The following is a 25,260-nucleotide window of genomic DNA, read 5'->3' as shown; positions in this document are numbered from 1 at the left end:
CAAACGCCCTGCTGATTGCGAATGCGAACCGCCATCCCTTTCTTCAGCTTAGAGTGTTCTTTGCCTTTTATGGCTTGAGTCTGTTTCCGTATCTCAATTCCTGTAGCGTGAGGTTTGTACTCAGGTAGCCGCGTTCGCAACGATCGACCCATCAACAACTCGGCAGGCGAGTGTCCATGTTCCTGGGGGGTTGTTCGAAAACTTAACAGAGCCAGGTCGTAGTCTTGACCGGAATCCAGGGACTTTTTTAACAATCGCTTCGCGATCTGCACACCCTTTTCGGCCAAGCCGTTGGACTGGGGGTACTTAGGACTCGACGTGGTATGTCTGAAACCATACGTTCTTGAAAACTCTGCGAACTCTGAAGACCCGTGGGGAACGTTGTCGGACAATACCTCCAATGGAATGCCGTGTCTTCCAAAAATCTTCTTCATGGTCTTGATCACAGCAGGAGCACTCAGGGATTTAAGTTCTTCTACCTCCAAGTAGTTGGAGTAGGCATCGATGACCACAAGATAATCCTTATTGTTACAATGGAATATGTCTGTTCCCACCCGTTCCCATGGATTGGCTGGGGTGGGGCGCATTAGTAACGGCTCTTGCGTCTGTGTATATTGAAACTTGTTGCAAGAGGGGCAACTCTTGCAAGCATTGTCAATATCCCTGTTTAAATTAGGCCAATACAGCGCCTGTCGTGCGCGACGTCTGCATTTTTCGATCCCCATGTGTCCATCATGTATGAGGTCCAGAATTCGCCCTCGTAGCGATTTGGGTATGACAATTCTTGTACCTTTCAGCACTATGCCATTGGCTTCTGTTAGTTCGGATCTCATTGGAGCGTACGTTGACGTTAGTCTGTCCGTATCTACCCATCCGTTGCGAATTTGTTCCTTGACCTTATGCAAAACTGGATCAAGTCGGGTTGCTTCTTGTATTTCCTGAAGCATATTCTCACTGACTGGCAGTGATCGCACGATTGAGTTGATATGTACTTGCAACTCTTCACTTGTTTCCTTGCATAGCTCATGTTCCTCCTTCGAGAGAGGTAAACTGGCTCTAGATAATGCGTCAGCCACTACCAAGTCCTTTCCCGGCTTGTACACCATGATATATTGGTACCTGGCTAACTTGAGAAACAGTCGTTGGAGTCGAGGTGGGACTTCCGCCAAAACTCGTTTACCCATTGTTATCAGTGGTTTATGATCTGTTTCTAAAACAAAGGTTTTGCCGTACACGTATGTGTGAAATTTTTGACAGGCATAAACAAGACCAAGGCACTCTTTCTCAATCTGCGCATAACGCGTCTCGGCATCTGTGAGGGCTCGAGTAGCGTATGCAACCGGTTTCCAATGTCCCTCCTTGTTTTGCTGCAGTAGTACAGATCCCAAGCCACTGTTCGATGCATCCGTAGACAGTTTCGTAGGGAGACTTGGGTCGTAGAAGGTCAAAACGGGACTACTTGTTAGTGTATCCTTGATATACTGCCATTCCTTGTCGTGCTGAGGCAGCTTCTGTGGATCAGTGTCGTCCTTGAGCAGCGTGCGTAGATACCTTGTGTTTGATGAGAGGTTTGGGATATACTTTCCCACGAAGTTGACGAGACCTAAAGCTCTTTGAACTTCAGCCTTTGTTTGTGGTGTCGGCATGTGCATCACAGCCGCTACTTTGCTGGGGTCTGGCCTCATTCCTTCCTTTGAGATAATCTCACCCATATATCGTAATTCCGTAGCACGGAAAACGCATTTAGCCGGATTTAAGGTTGCATTCGCTTGTTCCAGCCGCTTGAGCGCTGCACGTAATTGCTTGTCATGATCCTCCAATGTTAAACCCCAGACCAAAACATCGTCATGAATTGGGCGAGCTCTCTCGACACTATCAAAAATTTGACTAAATATTTTGTAAAATATTTCCGGAGCGGACGATATTCCAAATGGTAACCGTCGGAAACAGTATCGACCGTAAGGCGTGTTAAATGTTGTTAACAACTGGCTGTCGTCGTCCAACGGAATTTGGTAAAATCCCGATGCCGCATCGAGCTTCGAAAAATAGCCAGCACCTGCCAATTCGGCTTGAATTTCCTCCTTTCTCGGGATTTGATAATGTTCTCGCCTGATGTTTTGATTCAGTACTTGTGGGTCAAGACACAGTCTAAGTTTAGGGTCTTGCCTCGTTTCCTGACCATTGTCTGTTGTTTTGACTTTCTTTTCAACTATGACTAGGGGACTAACCCAACTGGTAGGTTCATCTACTTTCCTGATAATGCCCAGGTTTTCCAAACGCTGTAGCTCCTTTTTAAGGCCTTCCTTCAGAGCAAACGGTACTCTTCGTGGTGGTACCACTACTGGTACAGCGTTGGCTTCTAGTTTTATGTTGCATGACGTGGCTAAACAACCAATTCCTGAAAAGACCTTAGGGAATTCCTTTAGTATTGTCTTTCTGAAATCTTCCTGTTCGTCTTCTAACGTAACCGCTGCAGTACTGACTCGATTCACCAAACCCAACTCTTCCGAAGTGCTTAGCCCTAAGAGTGGTACTAAGTGTGTGTCGACTAAGACAAAACTCGTTTTGACGGTAAAGTCTTTGTACTTGACATTTGCCTCAAACGATCCTAACGAGTTGATTTGGGATCCTCTATACGCAGTTAAATTTGCCTTCCGTGCAACTAGCTCTGGCTTTGGTTTCAGTTGATTGAACAGGTTGACTGGCAGTAAGTTCGTTTGCGCACCCGTATCGATTTTGAATGTGACCGGGAGATTTTGCAGTGACATTTCCTCCATCCAGTCTCGTGACCTTGAAATCTTGGTAGCGGTCTCTTGTTCTTCGACAGCCGTACCGATAATAAAGTCGTTTTCTTCATCTTCCCTTACGTCATGTATCTTTCCTGTACTTTTGCTTTTGCAGGCTTTAGCAAAATGATTCCTCCCGTGGCAAAGTAGGCATTCCTGGTTATACGCCGGACACTTGCGTCGCTCGTGACTTCCCAAACAACGAAAGCAATTCTTTATGAAGCCCTTACCCTGTGGTTTGGCAGGGGGACACGCTGTGGTATTTTTCCCTTGATTCGGGACCTTCCTAGTGTCAAATTGGCTTCTTTTCCCTTGTTTCTTTGCCGTAGTTTAGTGAACAAAATCAATTTGCTGGTTGTCTGCCGATGATGATTCTTGTTCCTCAAAGGATTTCATTTGCTTCTGAAGTGTTTCCGCTGCTTGGCATATCGCCATGGCTTTCTTAAACGTTAAATCGGTCTCTGCCAATAACTGTTTACGCACCCTGACATCTCTTATGCCCGCAAGAATTTGATCTCGTATGATTGAGTCCTCTTGTGCTTGATAATTGCATGACTGTGCTAATAGCCGTAATGCAACGACATATTGTTCTATCGACTCGTGTTCCATTTGTAAACGACATCGAAAGACGTAGCGATCATGGGCTTCATTGCCTTTTGGAGTGCAATAAGCTTTAAACAGCGCGACAACATTGTCATAAGTTCTATCCGTTGGTGCAGCGAATGTGAAAGTGTTATACACATCGATAGCTTCCTGACCCGCGATAGTTAAAAACAGAGAAAGTTTTTGCTTATCTGATCTTGCTGCTGCTGGTTCTGTTGCCATTTCGTACAGTTCAAAACGTTGCAGGAAAACTTTCCATGCGTGTTGCGCATTTCCAGACCGCAAGCGAAGTTCCGGGGGTGACTTCACATGTTCCGCCATATTGGTTTTTAGTTTTAGTTTGGTTTTGCTATTACGCACCTTGACCGAGGCTTACTACTCTCGTTCTCCGCGAAAAAAAAAAAAAACGTGATGTCGAAAATTCTGGCACCATGTAATGTTTTCTTGTTTACTAAACTGTGTTACTGTGTCGTTATAATTAGTTTAACGTCCTATTAGTTAACGTTGTTTAGAAACTACGTACTACGGATGTAAACATGAATAACTACGTTTTATTTCGTCACTGTCCCGGCTCTCTCTGCGTCTCGCTAGAGAGTAGCCTACATATATCGCTGAGGGGTATCACTAGCGACATCTGGTATATCTTATCGTTACACTATGCTGAAAATCCTAAGCACCTTTCAGCTATGAATTCTCATGCCAAGTCCAGTTCCTTTGATTTTTATCAAAGGACTAATCGTGTAAACAAGATAGAAAATAAATTTCCAAGTTGCTATCACCGAAACACGTGTAGCTAAATATCACCCAAAACGTATTCGGGTTTCAATCTGAATTTCTAATTAAAATATACATTCCTTGTCTTTTTGATTATGAACATACTCATCATACTTTAATTTTTATTTGGGCTATGCAACTAAATGTAAACTTCATTTAATGGTAAACTTAAATCTAAAGCGTTAAATTCTAATGTCTGGAATACCATAAACTTTGGTATCATTATTGGTTCTAATTTGTAATTTTTTTAAATTATAAAGTGTCAAACTGCACCATGGAATTTGTGTAACAAAATTAGATTTTGCATTTTTTGTGATTGAAGGCAAAGACTATTTATATGAAATTTCGCTTTTCGAAGCTCTTGTTGTAATTGAAACGGAAGCAGAGCAAATATAGTTCAATATTTTCAAGGTCAGGACAAATTATTAAAACCTTCGTATCCTCGAGTTTAGATTCTTTCTTCGAACCACCGCTTGACTGTGAATTGAATTACATGGCTGGGAAAAAACCGGAAAATAGCACCATTAAGTTACCTCTTATTATCCGGCCATTTATAAGCGATTTGGGAAACTAGATATTAGATGACTTTTTCGCACTTTATCCTTATATTGACGAAACATAGTAATAAAACCATAAAACAATAGAAGAAAAAACTATTCAGTAGAATTTTAAACTTACACTTATGGCTTGAATAACTGTTATTACAATTGTTGTCTTTTCCGCGCATAAACGTAATATTTTATTATTTGCTACTCAGTGGTTGGGTTACAAACACTATTTTTGAAGCCATTCAGTTCTTAAATTATAAGAGTTCACTTTTTTAAGTTAAAATGAAGTCGCTACTTTCTGTATTTTTAGGTATATGTGTTTTATTAAATAAATTCAATCAGTGTAAGCTTGTGAAATTATCAGAAGATCAATTAGTTATAGAGAAATGGAAAATTTTACTGAACGATTCATCAGCGCTATTAGACAAAACTCTTAGTGGTGCAATGCCTTTCATGTTGAAGGTGGTTTCTGACGCTAAAATTAGCAATATGTGTTCAGAATCACTTTTCAAATTACTTACAGCACTTAAAAACATGGATCTTTGGGCCTTTCAAAGTAAGTTAATAAAATTCGTTAATGCTTTATTTCAATTTGAATCTCTACATTTAAGGGAAAAAATGTTTACCCATCATTGAGCTTTCAAGTAGAGCCGTACTAAGAACATGGCCGATTTAGCATCAGCCATAGGTAAATTGTTTCATAACGGTGGCAAAATGTTAGATTGTGTACTTCCAAAATGCCAATTTTAAAGCGAATAAGAAGCTTCGTTTGAAAAACCTCTGATTTATATATCAAAAGATAGAATTAATTTCTGTGAATTCAAATATATCAAGCTTTTAATTCTCCGATTTCTGGTTATTTGACAAAATGCATTTGAAAATGATTCATATAAAATGATTTGAAATCCACTTTTTATGATATGCTAAAACGTTTCCCGTAGGCTGACTTCATAGAAATATTTTTCACGGGAGATAGTGCCTATCTCTCTGCTATCAGATCCAGAGTTTAGACTGGCGAGAAGCTCGAGACGCGTATAGGATTCCCGCGTTTTTTTCCTCACGTCATACTGATGTCATCAAACGGGCGAACAAGCTCGACAAGACAAAATTATTTATATATCGAAACTGAGTTTTCGTGATTTTTCAATGGATTTTAAAAATAGAAACTTTGGTTCAATTATATTAAAAACTTGATATTTTGAAAGTAGAGACTCGAAAGAGTAACATAATACCACTTTCGTGGTGTAATATGATATGAAATTGTAAATTCGCATTCCCTTTAACCAAAGATGACTTGGTCCAATTAGCTAGCTGAACTTAAATAGTTCGGTTTTTATTATTATTAAACTTCGTCAGACCTGTAAAAAAGTGGGATCTATCTGCGATCATATCTCCACATTGGATTCAATGAATTGAAAGATTTAATTGTTACTATCCATCTCTGTTTCCTTTTTAAAAAATGTTTAATTATTAATTTTCAATGATATCTCGTGTATAATTCATGACTTAATGATCAGAATAATCATATTAATGAGAAATACACGCTTTTTTTATAGTAAATATGGGAAGTCCCCGTATGAGCGGACCCCATAAAAGTGGTTTCCTTAATCGCGGTTCCCTACAAAGCGGTTTTCGAAAAACGCAGTCTACCCATTACAGCGGTTCTCGTAAACGCGGCGTATCGTTATACTGTAAACAAAGCAAACTGTCTAGTACCTTCCAAGGTATTTTGCTATGCATCCCTAGGTACTACAAAATACCTTTTTGTAAAGGTACTCTAAAATTCCTCTTAAAGAAGACATTTTTGAGGCGTCTGGGTTACGGGTAATCATCGAGGGGCAACTCATTAAAAACTCATTGGCCATTTCAAAACTGATTGCAATAAAGGATTACTTAGAGCTAATCATATTAATACCGTTAAACGTAGCACGTCGAGGAAATTCGCTCTAAAACATTTAAGAAACTAAAAGCGATGGGGAAGGCATGCCTCTGGGATACCGATAATCAATTCAGCACTGTTAAAGATGGCGCGTAGAGCGACTATTTACTTTTAATAATTTTCGTTCATTTTGGTGATTTTCATTGTCACTTAATTGGTCATTTTCTTTCGTGATTTTAAAAGAGATTGGGGTTAACGGTTGCGTCTGGGTTACGTGTAATCATGGGCGATTTTAAAAGAACTTGTGATTTAGGGTTACTTGAGGGTTGCGGTTAATCATCTTAATACCTTCAAAGGTAGGAACTACTTACGAAAATATGGTATTTTAATTTAATGGTTTGTTCACTATTCAAGGCAAAAGTTGTATAATACTTTCTAGGGTTTACCCTTATTTTCATCAATAACTTACTTGGAAACAACAAATGTAGAGTCGCTGATATTATAAAAGACTAAATGATGTACTTGCCTTTGGATTTTCGTTTATCTTCGATTGATTTTTTCTCTCACAATAGTAACAAGTTGGGAAAACCAAAATATTACCTCTCCGTGTCAAGAGGTTTACTACTACAAACGTATTTACCTAGATATGGAATTATTTCACTTTTTTGAAGTAAAAATTTACGAAATATTGAAGCAGTATTCCAAACATAGCGAATTTACAGTAAAGCAGACGACATTTCACATCCAATAAGGATAAATCTTGGACACATGGAAATCAGTCAATGGGGAAAAGAACAGGAAATGAAGTCTACGCTTCAGCTGTTTACCCTATATTCTGAAAGCTACATTCACAACTGGTTTGCAGTGTAAACACTATCGTCTCGTCTCACCTCAACAATATTCTTAGTTTGCCAACATGAATGTTAACGTTAAATAACACCAAAGCTAAATTGTAGCTAGACGCACTAATAGTCAATGCGCACCATAAAGAGAATAATAAGTCTGTAGTTACTACCCGTGTACCATTAGCCCTTTTACTAATCTTATTATTATTATTTAAGAGTGTATTTAACTTTCGGCTCACTCTGAACCGTTGATGTCTGTTCATTTCAGACACGAAAATCAAAGCCAAAAGTCTACTTCACCTCAGGCCTCAATTATTTACTCTTTGTATCACTAAGCCTATTGCGGATAATACTTGTTATACGCGCCGGAGTCTAGGTCTTAGTTTTCTTCATGAAATCACTAAACCAAGGATTATTCTATATACAGATGTAGTATAGCTTAAGCAATATATAAACAGCCATTTCAAATAACAATATTAAAAAAAATCTTTGGAATATCAAAATGAAACAGAGCTTTAAAGCTACATGCATCATAATTACGAAAAATACTTCCACATATTCACTTTATATTATGGAAATGGGAATATTAAGGTTCTGTATGATTTCTTAACACATCAACACAAGGCTAACTGCTAACGCGACGCACTAGTGTAACAATGGACGGACACACACAGACAACTAGAGTAACAAGGAGTATAAACCCATTAGTGGAAGCAGTATTTGTTTTCCGAAACAATCTCGCTTATGTTTATCCTCTCTAGACTTCGCTAAAAACGTATTACTACTACGTAAAATATTAATAGACAGGCAAGGATTGATACCATTAAAGAACGAGCGCAATATTATCCATATTTTCATTTCATATACAGAGAAAAGAAATTATTATGTTTCTGAGACGAGCTTCCCATTTTGGTTGTTGTTTTGAAAAATATTTCGCAATGCACGGGCCTTGATAGATATAGGAGGCAATGAATGAAATATATCGCATGCACGGGCCTTGGCAGATATAGGAGGCGATGATAATCTCTCTCTTTGCACGAGAGGTTTAGCTTTAATATTTAAATAAATATAATTATTTTTAATTATTTTAATCTTCAATAATTAACATTAATAATAGTTGAATCGTTTAAAATAACGTTATACCTATTATCATCTCAAACTTTGCTAATATTGACGTTTAAAGTGAAGGGTACCCCTCTTGCCCACTTTCTTCAAATTTTGGGGTATATATACGATTCGTTTCCATCATAATAGTAAGGAAAAAGCGCAATTGCGAAAACCTTTGGTGGTGATCCCACCTTAAGGAGGCTAGACGTTTCTCGTAACCCTAGCTGATCGCCGCGTATATCCTAAAACCAAACGATGATAATGGAGTCCATGTGAAATAGTCGGAAGACCAGTGGATGGTGGTGTTAGAAGCTAATGATACAGATTGGTGTCTATGTGGAATAGACGGAAGACCAGTGGATGGTGGTGTTAGAAGCCAATGATACAGATTGGTGTCTATGTGGAATAGACGGAAGACCAGTGGATGGTGGTGTTAGAAGCCAGTGTAAATGCAGACTGGTGTCAATGTGGGATTGACAAAGAATAGAAGATGGTGGTGGTGGAAGCCAGAAAAGTACCAGACTGGTGTTCATATGGGATGGACGAAGACCAAACATGGTGGTGTGAGAACTCAAGTATAGAGTAGCCAACGGAGAGAAATACAATTTTCCAAATTTCTGTGAACTGTCAATGCGGTCCGGAAATTGGGAACACGTTTGCTCCGAGACGCAAACTGCGAACGCGGTCACGTGGGTGTAACAACAGACAGACAGACACACACACAGACAGACACGGCCGTTACAGAACCTCTCCTGGACTACGTCACACGGAGAGGTAAAAATACTGTCTGTATTTTACCATAAGTGAATCATATTACAGTTCCCTATAAGTACTGGACGTAGGTTATGCTTTTGTAAACAGCGTTTTTTTCCAAGGCACCCAATCTTGCCACCTATAGTTCAGTTTTACAAGTTTAGTTTGCCCATAAACCCGGATCTAGAGTTACGCTAACCCACGGAAGTTCCGGTTGATGGTAATGGCTGTCAGACCGCCGTCAGTGTCGTGATTAGTGTGAAGTTAGTTAAACGCGTTACAATTCTGATTTAGAATGGCTTATGTTTCCTTGCTAATTAGGAAAAACGCCTAGATTCAATGTAATAATTACAATCGACGCATGCCCAAATTAACACGATATATATACATATATATACACATATATACACATATATATACATATATATACATATATATATATATATATACACATATATACACATATATATACACATATATACACATATATATACATATATATACATATATATATACACATTTATATACATATATACATATATATACATATATACATATATATATATGCACATTTATATACATATATATATACACATTTTTGTGTCGTGTTGAAGGGGGTATTTCAAGGGGGTGGGGTGTACGACCATTGTCGCGTCCACTGGTGGTGGCGGAAGATCTTGTCGATTTTTACGATTCCTGATGAAGGCGCGAAATTTGAATTTATTGAGGATTTTTTCATGTATTGGTATGACGTCATGTGACTTATAGATAGTGAAGACATTCAGAGTCCCGTAGCGCTAGTGGTATTATTTTGGTATATCTTTAGGGTATTGTGTACAGTTAGGGTGTTATGTGTTGGAAATTCTATAGGTTCTGTAGGCCCTTTCTACACCCACCCTACCCGTAATGTTATTAATTACATGGACTTGAGGTCTCTCCTGGTGTCTGAATATAGGCTCAGAGCCGGATTAAGAAGATTTTCGCCCTGGGGCAGTGGCTCTTAGCCCCATAATTTATAAAAACCAGCTAGAAATTTTAACAATTTTATTTTAATTAGAAATATTGTAATTTTGTAAAAGTGAAAAGTATCCCTATGACTTTGAATAGGCTTTTCTAGATCTAGACTCGGAAAATCTATTTATCGTCTCCTCCGAACTGATTTGGTTTAGTAAATCGGTCTCGATAGCTAATACACCTAAGGAATTGAGTCTTTTTGGAGAAATTGTCGAGCGTAGGTAGTTTTTAACTCTTTTAAGAGTCGAAAAAGACCTCTCTCCAGAACAGATTGAACAAGGTAAGCAAAGATCTAAAGGCTATTTCGACGTTGGGAAATGTACAGTCTAACTTCTTGTCTCTTAATATCTTTAAGAGGTCTTGCTCATTTGGTGCATTTAGCCTTTCCGTGGTTTCCGCATATGTCAATGGGCGGAGCTTCACGTTTCCCTCCTTGGTCTATATGACGCACTGGTCTACACTAGAATAAATGTTTACGTTAGTCTACTGTGAGAAAAATAATCGGGTTTTTTAGTGTAGAAATATGAAATCTGAAAAACGTTTTTTTAAAGAAAACTAAAACCAAACAAAGTATTTGAATAAAAATCACGACATATAGTTAAATTACAATAAGAAATACAAAAATGTTTGCATCGCTTTTTTGTAAAATAAGTCAAAAGATCACAAAATGTACTTATCTCGTCGAAATACTGTTATGACTATTAGAAAGGCTTTTTTAAACTTTGCATATTTAGTCCGTTGCCGTTTTTAGTACTATTTTGAATTCAGTATTTATGGTTGATGACGCGAAGCTTCAAGATGCAAATTTCTATTCAATGAAAAATCGCTAGCTAAAACCAGCTTCTGCTAAAACTAAGTTTCGAGAACGCGTCTTGCTTCTCTAGCGAGGGTAATGAAACTAGCTTCGGCGACCCTTTAGGAAAATATGGCTTAAGTTTCTTGTTTTCCGCCATTATTGAACCGCATCAACCAGCTTTGTAAATGTCAAAGCTATGCGATATCACGCTCTAGCGGTAATTGTCACGTTTTTAGCTTTTATGAAAATGCATCTTCTTAAAAGTTTCGAATCAATGATGAAACGCTTGTCAAATAATCCTTCTTTTGACTTAAGTTATCGTAAAAATTAACATTTCATTCTTGAAATAAACATATAACTTTATATGAGGTCCACAGAGTATAAAACGCAATTTATATCCTATAGTGATTGATTCGATTGGTAAACCGACTTCTGGATCTCTAAGAGGAATACTTGGATTTAATGGAGACTATGATTCTTGTCTTCGTATTGACTCTCATGTTAAGGGTCACTATTGTCCTGTTTATGTACACCCTCCATTACCGAAGCCAAGGGAATCAATGCACCGAATTCATAGTCAATCGGTTATCCTTAACATATCATCATTAAGTCATAATTTATCCGTATGTATTAAAATAACAATAAAAAGGTTTCGTCTCAAAATCTTTTTAATTTCGTCGCCAGATTTTGGAATTTCTCGGAAAGCGACTTTACATGTTATACAGATTTCCTTTTCGATGGGGACTCTGCGTTCCATCACCTTGCAGAGCCGTTGAATTAGAAAATATGTTCAGAGTTATTTTCGAGAAGTACGGAATGCAGGTCAGAGTGCCTTACTGCAAAGATAATTCAAAAATTAAAATTCAGACGAAAGACATCATTATTTGGTAAGGAATTTTCGAGGATATAAAATTCTTCAATACAACTTCCGTATTGGGAATTTGCTTATGAAACTATATCCACAACTTGTTTAGGAAACAATCCCAGTAATAGGCATCCCTAAAAGTTATATTTCTCAAGCCTTAAATTGTAGTGTTGCACAAAATCTGATTTAGTTCGAATTGTTTCTATTACACGTCACGACACTTAAGGGTTAATCAAATTACTCAGATCACACGTCTCGTATGAGTAATTTCTCCGAAGCCCGATCCATCACACACTTTGCTTCAGATCAGGGTTCTTTCACTCTCACGTAATAAAAACTGGAGCGTTTATCTGGCTGACCAGTTTGAAAATATCCTACAGATCAAATTAACGATTCCATAAATTTTTGACCTATATTTACGACAATCTACTTCAATTTTATAGAATTTCAGATTTCTTACATGTGCTTCGACAATTTACAGGATTTCATTTGCAATTATCGTTTTTATCTCAGTAATATCTTCAATTCTCTACTATCGACCACTAAACGGGTTTAAAAGTAAGTTTCAATCAGACCTCATTATGTTCTATCTCTACCCGTAGTGGTAGTTCTGGAAACATATGCTCATATTTCTCGTATTCACTAATACCAGAAGTGAGATGAGACCAGAAGTACTGAGCTAACCAAATTCTTCACTCGGCGAAAGTGAATATTCTTGATAACACAAGAACGGTTGGCCCTCTAGTAGCGGTTTCTGAATTTTCCCTCCAAAACAAGAGATGCTCGCGGTGGTAGACGGCCGAACTAGATTCAAGGAACCGCGTCCGTGTTCGGCCGCTTTACGTTGAGGGGAAGGGGATAGGAAATGTTTTTGGAACTCGACCAATTTTTTTCTCAATAGTGTAGGCGCGTGGGAAGCGGCATAAAATCCTCAAATTTGTTCACCAGTGTCAGGATCTACTATCAATGCTAGAGCCCTTCACTTCTAGTCTCATCTCACTTCTGCTAATACAAAGGTAGGCAAGATGAAAACGAGAATTTTAAACTAAGATACAAAAACCACACCTGCCCATGCGGGTATTTAAAAGACGAAAGCTTTATATTCTTGGAAAATATATATTTCACTCAAATAACATTTTGAAATTGTAGGTGGAAAAACGCAACACTTTTTAGAATGTTTTTCAATTACTCAAAATTTTAAGAAGCTGGTAACTCTAAATGATTCACGGCACGACAGTCTTCGCTTTCTTGATGGTTTCAAATTTATGTCAATGATTTGGGTTATTCTTAGCCACTCATATGGACTACTGCCCTTTGCAGGAATAAGTATTACTTTCTTGTGGTAATAAATTGTTTACGTATTCGAAAAACCTTACCGGAGCTACCCTATTTCAACGAAAACCATATTACCGCACTCCCATTTAGTAAAAATATTTTAGAGTTCTTTTAATAATCTAGCCCAACTGGCTGTTCGTTTGTAATTGAAACCGTTGAAGGGGGTGACGCGTTGCCACTTCATGCACCGATACCAAAGGATTCTCCGTTTCATCGATGCGCTTTGACTCTCCGTGTTCTAACTTGCTCGGGGTGCTAGTTAGAACACGGAGAGTCTAGTCGCATCGATGAAACGAAACAAAAAGAAACCGGTAAGGTTCAATTAAATGCAAATCAGAAGGCTCAAACCTCAGAGCCACAAGGTAGTCGCAGCTATAGAGGACATGGGAGAAGGTTTCCTTTTCCTCCTTGCAGAACCTGCAAAACGGGTCATCAACGATGCCCATTAAATATAGAAATTTGACCCGACAGTGCCCAGTAAAGAAACCAGTAACCAGCCTGACGTTTTAAACGCAGAATGAGCCAGATCTCACTTTGTCAAATCAAAAAATCGCTCATCAATTTGTTACAGTCAATTTTAAAATAATTGAACTTAAACAATTCTATTTTGATATTTATATGAAATGATAACAATTAATTTGCATTCTGAGCTGCGCTCCACAATAACATAAATGAATTTCGCCTTAGACATATGGAATAACACAGATTGAGCTCAATTATAGCACAACAAAGGTTAAAAATATCATTAATTATAAACTAGAATTATGCAAATCGGTTATCTCTTACAACATGACCCTTCAAATAGCTTGATTTGGGTATTTTCTGTCACTTTAGTTCACTTTTTGCTTAATGATTTTTTAATTATTGGTTACTTTCAAGTAAATCTGAATATGTGTCCGTGCCAGCCCTTCAGTACTTGATTAGATCCAGATGTAACACGCTTTAAGGAGTCTTACATTCTCACTGAAATAAAATTATCCACACTCTAGATGAGTCCTATAAAATCCTATAATTGTTTCTATTAAAAAATTCTCTAAAAGAGTTGGTGCCCTGCTCTGGTTTAGCGCATTAAGAGCTCTGCATTGTTTGACCGCAATAATTTTACTTGAAGCAGAAATCCGCACAGAGATAGATAACCTATATTTCCGCTTTGAAAGCGCTAGCAAAATTGCCATACTTGTAGGTTAAAGGGTAGACCCAGGCACCACCTCCAGAGTCAGACTTTGAAGTTTGAACAGTAAGTAAACAAGATGATCTTCCAATCCAGTTCCAAGAACTGGTGAGATCTACAAAGCTGCACGACAAGAAATGGTTTAACAATAACGCCATGTTTGTTAAAGAAAATTGAAACTAGGGGTAGGCTTAGCAGTGCACTTTCTAAAAAAATTTGAATAAATCTCGCGCGTAGTTCACGATACTCAAAAAAGCTTGTACGAGCGCAAGAACGAATCGTCAAAGGGATAATGTAATGACTGCACAAAACATTTTTTTAATTATTTAAAGTTCTGTTAAAAAAATGTTAAAATAATTAGCAAAACATAGGGAACGCTAACCGTCATATGTTTATAAATTTACATCGTCAAAACTTTAGCATCATAAGCTCTCTCGTATGACTTAAAAACTCAAAATTTTCATCATTCATTATAGTATTACCTTACTAAATTGTGTGGATTAGAAACCTCTAGAAAATTCACCTTTGCTTCTGAATTTTAGGTGGAATATTAAATATAGATGAAATGTTGGAGCATCGTAGTTTTCAAGGATTAGCGAATGCTTTCATTAGTGTAGAAAACTTCTTCTTGGCTTCGTAAGTTTTGGTGAAACTTTTACACGGATGTTCAATCTCACTATATTCTGTAATTGAATTTTCAGAGGCTTAATAACTGGTCATTATACGCTATTATCTCTCCGTAAATTAAATGGAAAAGTGAACCCGTTGAAACTTATCTTTAAACGAATTTTGCGGTGAGACTTCAACCCAACTATAATCACATTCATGATCACTGTTTTCAATAACAGAAATACTTGATGGCGTTACAGTTTGGCTCCTTCAATGTGGTTTGTAGTTGCCATGATTTTTCAGACAAAATGGTTCTCATCTGGTCCCTTGTGGGAAGAAGAATTAGGTCGAGAAATTAAGCAATGTGGTAAAATGTGGTGGAGCAACTTCCTTTTTCTTAGTAGCTGGTTTGGATACGATGAAATGGTACGAAATTTATGGTATTTTTGCCTATAAATTCAGTTTCAATGACTAAAGTCCAGTCCTTGACATGATATTAATTTCACGTATTTAAGTGTTTGGTTCATACATGGTACGTTTCTGCTGACGTTCATCTTTACGTGATTGGTATTGCACTGTCAATTCTATACTTCAAGTAGGTTTTCAATATTACGCTTAAGTAGTCTGGAACCGAAAGACTTGCTCACGTTAAGCTAGTAACGAGTGGTCCTTACAAAAATATTTTTACATTAATGCATTTTATACTAATTTTGTATTTCCTTTGCTATATGCAATTTAAACATTTTAAATGAGTTTTGATTTAAGCATACGGAAGGACATTTTATGGAGAGGGCACCCTTAGTACAATTTTAAACCATTTTGTAATTGCCTTTTTTTAAGTAAATTGCCATCTGTGTAAGGGTTTACCTTAAAGCATAATGGTCATGGTTTCTTTTCAATCCAATTTACAGTCTGTTAATGGTTTTATCTAAAAATATCCTTAACCCCAATATGGTTTAAATCTTTTTGACATCCTTTAAGTAATAGTTGAAGCCCTATTTGGATTGAGTCTTACGCATCACTCCAAATTTAGTCCATTTTTTTGAACAATATTTTTCACTGTCAGCTGCGATAATTATTAGAGAAGTTCTTATTCAAATTGTGTAGTAATTTTTTTTAGGAAGCCAGTAACTGCGACCGTAATAGGAGTTGCACTTATTGTTGCATCAATGGTTATCATGGGTATAACAACAATAGCTTTGGATCTTCACCCCTCAATAATTTTTGAAGCACAGGACGAAAAGTATATTTTCTTTTAAAAACAAATCATAAAATCAAAAAAAATATAAATTTCATTGCAGGTTTATGAAAGAAGGAATGAAATATACTTATTTTAGACCATACTGCCACTTGGGCCCATATGTCATTGGAATATTTATCGGTTTTCTAATTAATGAAAAAAAGCATTTAACTGTTGGCAAGGTAAGCTTACATACTCCGTAAACCCTTTCAAAGGATTACTTTTCAAAAAATTTCAAAATTAAAATTGTATGAATTAAAAACATTGTGTATACTCCGTCAAAGTAACGTAAGAAGCCTATATGACTAGGCATTAAGCCTTTCTATCCATGCCCATAACCGAAAAACGAGCCGAGAAGTTACAAGTTTTTAAAAAATTTAGCAGAATATTTAAAAAATAATTTATATGTTTGAATATTCCACTCTAGTTAGAATAACATAACATAAAAATCATTGAGAAAACTCACCATGCACTTTTTGTTAAGCCTAAGGCAATTTTTTTTTTGACAAAAGAAAATTGAACTATTAATCTGTAACAAATAGCAAAGCAAGCTTCTATCAGAAATTGTCTGCTGAAAGTTCACTTGGTGTATCAGTCGCTAATTGGCCTTATGCCTGATCAGGGCCACTAGGATGTAGTGACGAATTTTCGGACTATCATAGCGAATCAGAGGGTGGCAAAAACGGGATGAAACTTTTCTTTACTTTTCTGTTCGGTTTTACGACTTAGCGCACGAAAATGGTCGGTTAACGAGTTTTACGCGTAATTATTTAGTCGTAGAAGATAAAACGGGAAGCCCTCAGATGAGCGGTTCCCGTATGAGCGGATTCCATTATAGCGGTCCTCATATCAGCAGTTCCCTAAATAGCGGTTTCCCGAAATGGCAGTTTACCCGTTACAACAGTTACCGATACAGCGGTTCTCGTAAACGCGGCGTACCATTACAGCGGTTCTCGTAAACGCGGTGTACCATTACAGCGGTTCTCGTAAACGCGGCGTACCATTACAGTGGTTCTCGTAAACGCGGCGTACTATTACAGCGGTTCTCGTAAACGCGGCGTACCATTACAGCAGTTCTCTAAAGAGCAGGAAAACAGAAATGCGAAAAACGACTGTTGTTTGTTATGGTGTACGCTGTGTTATATGAACTTAAAGGGTCTCTAAAGAAGTCGGCGGACCGTTGGAATTTTTTTTTGAAAACGTTGTTATTGACGTCACAATCCCGGGGGGTGAGCAAAACGAAAGTCTTTCCTTCTAGCAAACGCAGCGGGGGTCTCGGACTCTCGCGGGTCAGAACTGGGGAAACGCCGAAGCAGAGCGGCACTCAACCAATCACAAGAGAGGGGCGGGTGGGTCGGGTGAGTTTTTTTAAAAAAAATTCAACGGTCCGCCGACCTCTTTACAGTCCCTTTAAATAGAACTAGGTCAAATATGGTTAGCTTCAAGTTGATTATTTGAACCCCCAATAGTGTTATGTTATTTTAGGTTTGGTTAGGTTAGGTTAGGTTAGGTTAGGTTGGGTTAGGTTAGGTTTGGTTAGGTTGGGTTAGGTTAGGTTAGGCAGGGTTTGGTTTGGTTAGGTTAAAGTTGATTATTTCAATTAAATCGTATTAGGTCAGGTGAGGTTAGGTTGGGTTGGGTTGGGTTAGGTTTGGTATGGTTTGGTAAGGTTAGGTTGGGTTTGGTCAGGTTAGGTTTGGTTGGGTTTGGTCGATTGTATACCAAAATCCCCCAGCCAAAATCCCCCCGGCCAAAATCCCCCCATTTAACCCAATGCGACAAAATCCCCCCAATGTAGGACAAAATCCCCCCAAATCATTATAACGAGACAAAATCCCCCCAAATCATTATAACAAGACAAAATCCCCCCAAATCATTATAACAAGACAAAATCCCCCCAAATCATTATAACAAGACAAAATGCCCCCAAATCATTATAACAAGACAAAATCCCCCAACGAAAATCCTCTGAGAAATATATAACAGAAGTTTCAAATATAAGTAGTTTGTTTTATTTCACATTTCACATTTTTTGGCGACACAGCTTGTGGTGTCGCATTCGACCGAACGTAGCCAAAAGGTGCGATTTTATTATAGTCCCATTGGACCGAAATTCTATTGAACTGGAAGAAGACATACTGTACGGTTTTACATTAAATATATTTTTAATTAATAGGAAAATCTTTTGGAAAAGGTGGCAGCTAATTAATAGGAGAATATTTTAGAAAATGTGGTAGCTAATTAAAAGGAGAATATTTTAGAAAAGGTGGTAGCTAATTAAAAGGAGAATATTTTGGAAAAGGTGGTAGCTAATTAAAAGGAGAATATTTTGGAAAAGGTTGCAGCTAATTAGTAGGAGAATGTTTTGGAAAAGGTTGCAGCTAATTAATAGGAGAATATTTTGGAAAAGGTGGCAGCTAATTAATAGCAGAATGTTTTGGAAAAGGTGGTAGCTAATTAAAAGGAGAATGTTTTGGAAAAGGTGGTAGCTAATTAAAAGGAGAATATTTTGGAAAATGTGGCAGCTAATTAGTAGGAGAATGTTTTGGAAAAGGTTGCAGCTAATTAGTAGGAGAATATTTTGGAAAAGGTTGCAGCTAATTAATAGGAGAATGGTTTCGAAAAGGTGGTAGCTAATTAAAAGGAGAATGTTTTGGAAAATGTGGTAGCTAATTAAAAGGAGAATATTTTGGAAAAGGTGGTAGCTAATTAAAAGCTGAATATTTTGGAAAAGGTGGCAGCTAATTAGTAGGAGAATATTTTGGAAAAGGTTGCAGCTAATTAATAGGAGAATATTTTAGAAAAGGTGGCAGCTAATTAATAGAAAAATCTTTTGGAAAAGGTGGCAGCTAATTGATAGGAGAATGTTTTGGAAAAGGTGGTAGCTATTTAAAGGGAGAATATTTTGGAAAAGGTGGTAGCTAATTAAAAGGAGCATATTTTGGAAAAAGGTGTCAACGAATTATTTGAACCTAACCTAACCTAACCTAACCTAGACCCTAACCTAAACCCTAACCTAACCTAACCTAAACCCTAACCTAACCTAACCTAACCTAACCTAACCTAAACCCTAACCTAACCTAACCTAACCTAACCTAACCTAAACTAACCTAACCCTAACCCTAACCCTAACCTAACCCTAACCCTAACCCTAACCTAACCTAACCTAACCGTTAAACATAATTTGGAGGATTTTGTCCATTAAATATGATTTGGGGGGATTATGTCCATTAAATATGATTTGGGAGGATTTTGTCCATTAAATATGATTTGGGGGGATTTTGTCCATTAAATATGATTTGGGGGGATTTTGTCCATTAAATATGATCTGGGGGGATTTTGTCCATCAAGTAGGAGTTTTGGGGGGATTTTGTCCGTTACTTATGATTTGGGGGATTTTGTCTGGGGGGATTTTGGGTCACACCCGGTTTGGTCAGGTTAGGTTTGGTTAGGTTAAAGTTGATTATTTCAATTAAATATTATTAGGTCAGGTCAGGTTAGGTTGGGTTGGGTTTGGTTGGGTTTTTTAGGTTTTGTTTTGATTGGTTAGACTTAGGTTAGTAATATTTTGGAAATGGTGTAACAATGTTACGGGTTTTCCAAAATATTGTTGTTTATCTTCATTTACTTTCCAAATAATAATATGCCTTTTCCAAAAAATTACTGTTTACAATTATCTACTTCCGAAATAAAATAAGCTTTCTTGAAATATTTTCTATCCTGGTATTAGAATTGTGAACTGATACAGCCTGAAGAATAGTGCAATATTTAAGTGTACTTTAAAAACACGATCCAATAAATCACAGAAAAAGGTAGTTTTCGAAAACAACGAATATAACCAGAAGGGAATAAGAGAGAAGGGAGACATTAGAGCCTGCTTTGGTAACGAGAGTCCGACCAACCTCAAGAAAACCGCGAAAACTTTGCGCAAGTACACAGCTTTTAACCAATTTACTGCAAATATAGTTCTTTAAGTTCTCCGCGGTATCAGGCGGCCTATTTGTCTGCTAGATTTTCATTCTCCAAAGGCTTAGGGCTGTCGATGTTTCGTTCTTGTGTAATTATAACCTCAAGTATGAGAGAGTATATACTGCCGTATACGCCAGTTCGCTGACGTATATTCACTGGCGTATACGGCAGTGGGTGTGGCGGATGGGAGGGGGGTTCATTATTCCCCCTCTTTTTATTCTTCTCTCTAGGCGGTGGCAGTCTGCGGGCAGGGGAGGGGCGCCTATTTGTCTTAGGGCTGTCGATGTTTCGTTCTTGTGTAATTATAACCTCAAGTATGCATTTTATTGAAACTAATTTTTATTTTTTAATATTAATTCAGAATAATTAGTTTTCATCTATTTATTACCTTCAAATTATCTGATTTTGGTATGATCTCAATTCCCGTGTATCTAAATTAATTGCACAGCTTGATTTCGTTTATCAACATGAAATTCGGCCATTTATATCTCCTTGTAAAGTTGTAAACAAACTACTTTTTATACGTCAACCGAGACGTCACCTTCTTATGTGACGTCACAGCTAAGCCAGAAGTTAGATAGCCAATCAGTGAAGGGTAGTTGATTTGAGGTTAGTATGACTGTTGTTACGAGTGTAAAGCATTATGGAGATATAAAGTGTGTCCCTTCTCTCTTATTCCCTTCTGATATAACTGTATTGTTAAGAAATACTCGAAACTGAAGACAAACACTGCTATTTCCCAAAATAGCAACCGCTATTTCTAAAACAGCAGTTTTGAACAACGCCACTGTTTTTTTGGAATCGCGGCTGCTATTTCAAGAACTGCTCATACGAGGTACACCCGATAAAACAGCTTTGAAAAACCTTTTTTAAGGTATTTTTCACGATTAAGAAAGATTTTAAAATAATTGAAAATAAACTATCGTCTTTTAAAACCCAAAAAATCAAGTTAAGACGTTAAGCCTTGGCTCAATATTTACTTAAAAGCTACACCCTAGTGGCGCTGATCAGGCATAAGGCTAATTAGATATAGGTTTTCCAATCCACCTTATTCCCTTTCGCCGGAAGTTAGGCTTATCTCGGGATTAGTGGAGGGGAGTAACGGGAAGGAATGTAGGACATAATCCCCCCATTAGAGAAGAAAAGGACATGATCCCCTCAGGTAGGAAACAAAATCCCCCGGACAATTTCCCCCCGAAAGGATGCCAAAGACAAATTACCCCCAGCCCTAGGACAAATTTCCCCCCCGCCCCAGGACAAATTCCCCCAACCCCAGGATAAATTCCCCCCAGCCTCTGAACAAATTCCCCCCAGCCCCAGGACAAATTCCCCCCCCCTATAAATGTAAAAATATAATATTTTGGAAAAGGCCGTACCTCTGTTGGTCGCTATAATTTCCATGGTTTAATGAGCAAGTGCTAAAATATGCATTGTCTTTTATAGAAATCTAAAAAATATTAAGCCTATAACTATAGGCCAGTCTCTAAAGGGAGGGAAATCTCAATATTTTAAACAGTAATGTTACTTCGGAAGAAAATAAATGTAAAAAATAATATTTTGGAAAAGGCGTACCATTGTTACAACATTTCCAAAATATTACTAACCGAACCCAACCCAACCCAACCTAAACTAACCTAACCTAACCTAACCAAACCCAACCCAACCCAACCCAACCCAACCCAACCCAACCGAACCCAACTCAACCGAACCCAACCCAACCTAGCCTAACCCAACCCAACCCAACCAAACTCAACTGAACCCGAATAAAATCAAAAAATTGTCACACTGAATGTCAATATTTAATGTCAGTGACACAACCAATCAACAATTCTAAAGCAAAAATTGTTTCTTATTTCCAATTTTTCTCCATTATTAACGCTAATAACTAATTATTAATACGTAAACCTATTTCTACCCTAGAAATTAATGAAACTGAACGAAATAATTAGAAATAATTCAAATTATATTTTGATAATACGCACATACCTTCGGGGAATCGAACCTACATTCTTCTCTCCGCTGTTCAACGCCTTATCCACTACGCCCCCAGATCGCTGGGGCTTCCAGTGTTTTAGATAATATTGATATTGTATTTTTTATTGTCGGGGGATTATGACCTGTGAATTTTGTCTAGAGGCTGGGGGGATTTTGACTAGAGAGACTGGGGGGATTTTGTCTTGAGAGTGGGGGGATTTTGTACTCTTAACTAGGATGGGGGGAAAATGACCGGGGGATTTTGTCTTGAGAGAGGGGATTTTGTACGTTTTTAAAAATGGGGGATTTTCACCGGGGGGATTTTGTCTCGGGGGTCTTTTGTCTCGGGGGTATTTAGTCCGTATACCAACGGGAAGAATACCGAGATAAGCCTAACTTCCGGCGAAGGGACATGATTTATGTCTCAGAAATTAGCATTAGGCTTAGCGTTTTAACTGGTGAAAAATATATAATGTCCAACAAATAGAGCATTAAAAAACTGAAATAGGAATCTGTCTAGGAAGAACCAAAGTATGAATCACCATATAATTAAAACTTGTTTCTTAAGGGGTTTAAACCTATTTGAACGACATTGCCATGTTTTAAAGGGATTTTTTTAAATAGTTTTCCTTCATAACACGATTACTCGTAACATTTGTTTTTTCCTTACTAAGAAAAAGATTGACGATACACTTATCGTATTTTCAGGTAAACAGACTGATGTATTGGATATTGTCACTTATGCTGTACGGTGCGGTGCTTTTTATTCCATGTGATTGGCATCGTAGCGAACTTCCAGCATCGTGGGTTGCTGCCATATACCAGTCAATTCACAGGACGGCTTGGGGTGTAGCTTTAGGATGGACACTTCTGGCCAGTTACTATGGATATTGTGGTAAATTTTAGTTTGAGCGGATATAGACCGTTTTCAACTTCATAATAGTTAGTAGAACTCAACGAACCAAAACAAGCGATTGTGTCTTAAATCTGAAATTATAACCGAAGCCTACTCAATCTATCTATGCCCGTGCCAATCGCAAAGCGAGAGTATTTTTTTAACCTTGTTTTCACGCTTGGTGGCGCTTTTAGTACAGTAAAACTACCGTCGACGGCTACAATATAAGAGCAAGGCTTAGACGTGATGCAGTGAAGCCAAGGTTTAGGAAATCTAGTTTTGAAGGATTGTGAGCAAAAATCAAATTGAAGCGCAAGATCTGGGTTGTTTAAAATAATCTTGCCAAAGAAGTAACCTATCAAAAACCAAAGATTGAAAGAACTAAAGGCAATCATGACTATTTAATTATTTAAGAAACTTATATTTCCAATACAAGTTGATAATATTTAAGTTCTGTTTCTCCTTCTTTCTCATCGTATTAAAAAGTCAATTACTAAAAATATTGTTGAAAATGGTCTATTTCAGTATTCGAAAATATTGTTGCTTGTTTTATGACTAACGTTTTCGAAAAATCTAGGTTTTTTGAACAAAATGTTTTGTTGGACAATATTTAGACCACTTTCCAGATTAACGTATCTAATGTATTTGACCAATATGCCAATAATATCGTTTCGAAATTCTACGAGAAGACTGAATCTTTACATTAGTCACTCAGACATCATCTTCGAATTTTGTGGAGTGTGTCTTACAACCATAACACTTTCAGCTATACTTTACATTCTGATTCAGTCCCCTTTTAACAGTTTGTACCTTTCTCGTGATTCAGACTCACAGAAACGAACCCATTCTACAAAGATAGAGTAAATAAATTTATTTTCCTTATTATAAAATATGTGAACCCTCAGAATAATTGTTATGGTTAACCAATATATTAGATTACTATTGCATTTTTTTCTACTTTATCTTGTCTATTAAAGCTTTACTTGGATACATTATGTGTTCCGATATTTTTTGAAAACACACCAAAACGTTTATGCAAACTGAAAACCTGAATGAACAAACCGAATGGAAGAACTTACTAGTTATTTTTCCGCATTTGAGGGTTTGCAATTTTGCCAAAGTAACGTTTCTCACCCATCTCTTTAGGAATATAAGTTAGATTTTCCCTATAATACAAAAAAAAATAATGAAACGTACTGTGGAAGTTCTATAATGATGCCATAACGTTGAAAGAACTATTTTTTATTGATGACTTCATTACATAATATTAAAATCCCCAAAAACCACCATCGTTCTTATCAAATAAGGTTCAATTTTAGATTAACGCAAATAATGGAAATGGATTGATTTGTATTGATGATTCATTTCTTATCATTGTCATTTCAATGACAAGTAATTTTCTTTGTCAGTTGGAAAATTCAGTAATCAAAATTGTAAAGATATTGAAAAAACAACACGGACATTTCAAAGAAGTGGGTCAAAATATACTAGCCCAGGACCTTTAGGGTTTCACCTAGAACAGTTGAACATAAAGATGATAATTGGTAAACAGGTTGTTTTTGACCCAACAAAAATTATAATACAAGTCCCCTGCTGTAGAGCGCGAGCTTTCACCGCCATCTTTGGAAAATGGGCGCCGAGAATGCCAGCTACAATGTATTCCACACTATTCTTCAAAAATTGGTACACATTATGATTGTAACCACATGATCATCATAGTAAAATTTTAGAGCTCTGTGTTCAATATTTTGGTCGCCATATCATTGGTCTGATGCAATTGATAAAAAAACCTATATTATATTGTTGTTTCAATATAATTTTACTAATCGTTTTTAATTTTTGCACACGCCATCTAGATGGCGTAGCAAAAATTTTACTCTATACGGAAAATTTCACGAGGGAAAAGCCACTCTGTAATAAAGTCTTTCTGTGGGTGTACGATGGGAAGCGTATTACGCCGTATAACGCGGAAATACACGCGGGATTACTTTTTACAGTTTTTCTTTCAATATTAGAACGGATTGTAGGCTTATCGCCCGAATTTACGGCATTTAATTTTCCAAAGAGGTAATACCGGGGGAATATGCCAGTGGCTGA

General features: G+C 37.3%; 1 protein-coding gene across 1 annotated transcript; it reads left to right on the top strand.

The window, feature by feature from the left end:
* The first annotated feature begins 11,491 nt into the window (after positions 1–11,491).
* On the top strand, positions 11,492–24,057 carry LOC149687027 (O-acyltransferase like protein-like). The gene is made up of 12 exons (XM_089870792.1): positions 11,492–11,728; positions 11,790–11,992; positions 12,452–12,528; positions 13,120–13,296; positions 15,019–15,112; positions 15,178–15,270; positions 15,346–15,511; positions 15,601–15,680; positions 16,206–16,328; positions 16,387–16,507; positions 22,977–23,163; positions 23,741–24,057. Exons 1-12 carry the CDS (start codon positions 11,666–11,668, stop codon positions 24,025–24,027), a joined length of 1,671 nt encoding a protein of 556 aa, XP_089726918.1. The 5' UTR covers positions 11,492–11,665; the 3' UTR covers positions 24,028–24,057.
* Positions 24,058–25,260: the final 1,203 nt, after the last annotated feature.

This window comes from Phalangium opilio, unplaced genomic scaffold, assembly GCF_054372755.1.
Source record: "Phalangium opilio isolate 3A_F unplaced genomic scaffold, DU_Popi_V2 ptg000031l_1, whole genome shotgun sequence".
NCBI lineage: Eukaryota > Metazoa > Arthropoda > Arachnida > Opiliones > Phalangiidae > Phalangium > Phalangium opilio.
The sequence above is the reverse complement of the archived record's forward strand: the minus strand, read 5'-3'. Positions and strand labels throughout refer to the sequence as shown.

Excerpts from the sequence above, each read along its gene's own strand:
- LOC149687027 (XM_089870792.1), top strand. The coding sequence starts at position 11,666 with ATGCACCGAATTCATAGTCAATCGGTTATCCTTAACATATCATCATTA. Across the intron at positions 12,529-13,119 it reads ACCACTAAACGGGTTTAAAA|GTGGAAAAACGCAACACTTT; the intron begins GTAAGTTTCAAT and ends TTGAAATTGTAG. Across the intron at positions 16,508-22,976 it reads AGCATTTAACTGTTGGCAAG|GTAAACAGACTGATGTATTG; the intron begins GTAAGCTTACAT and ends TCGTATTTTCAG.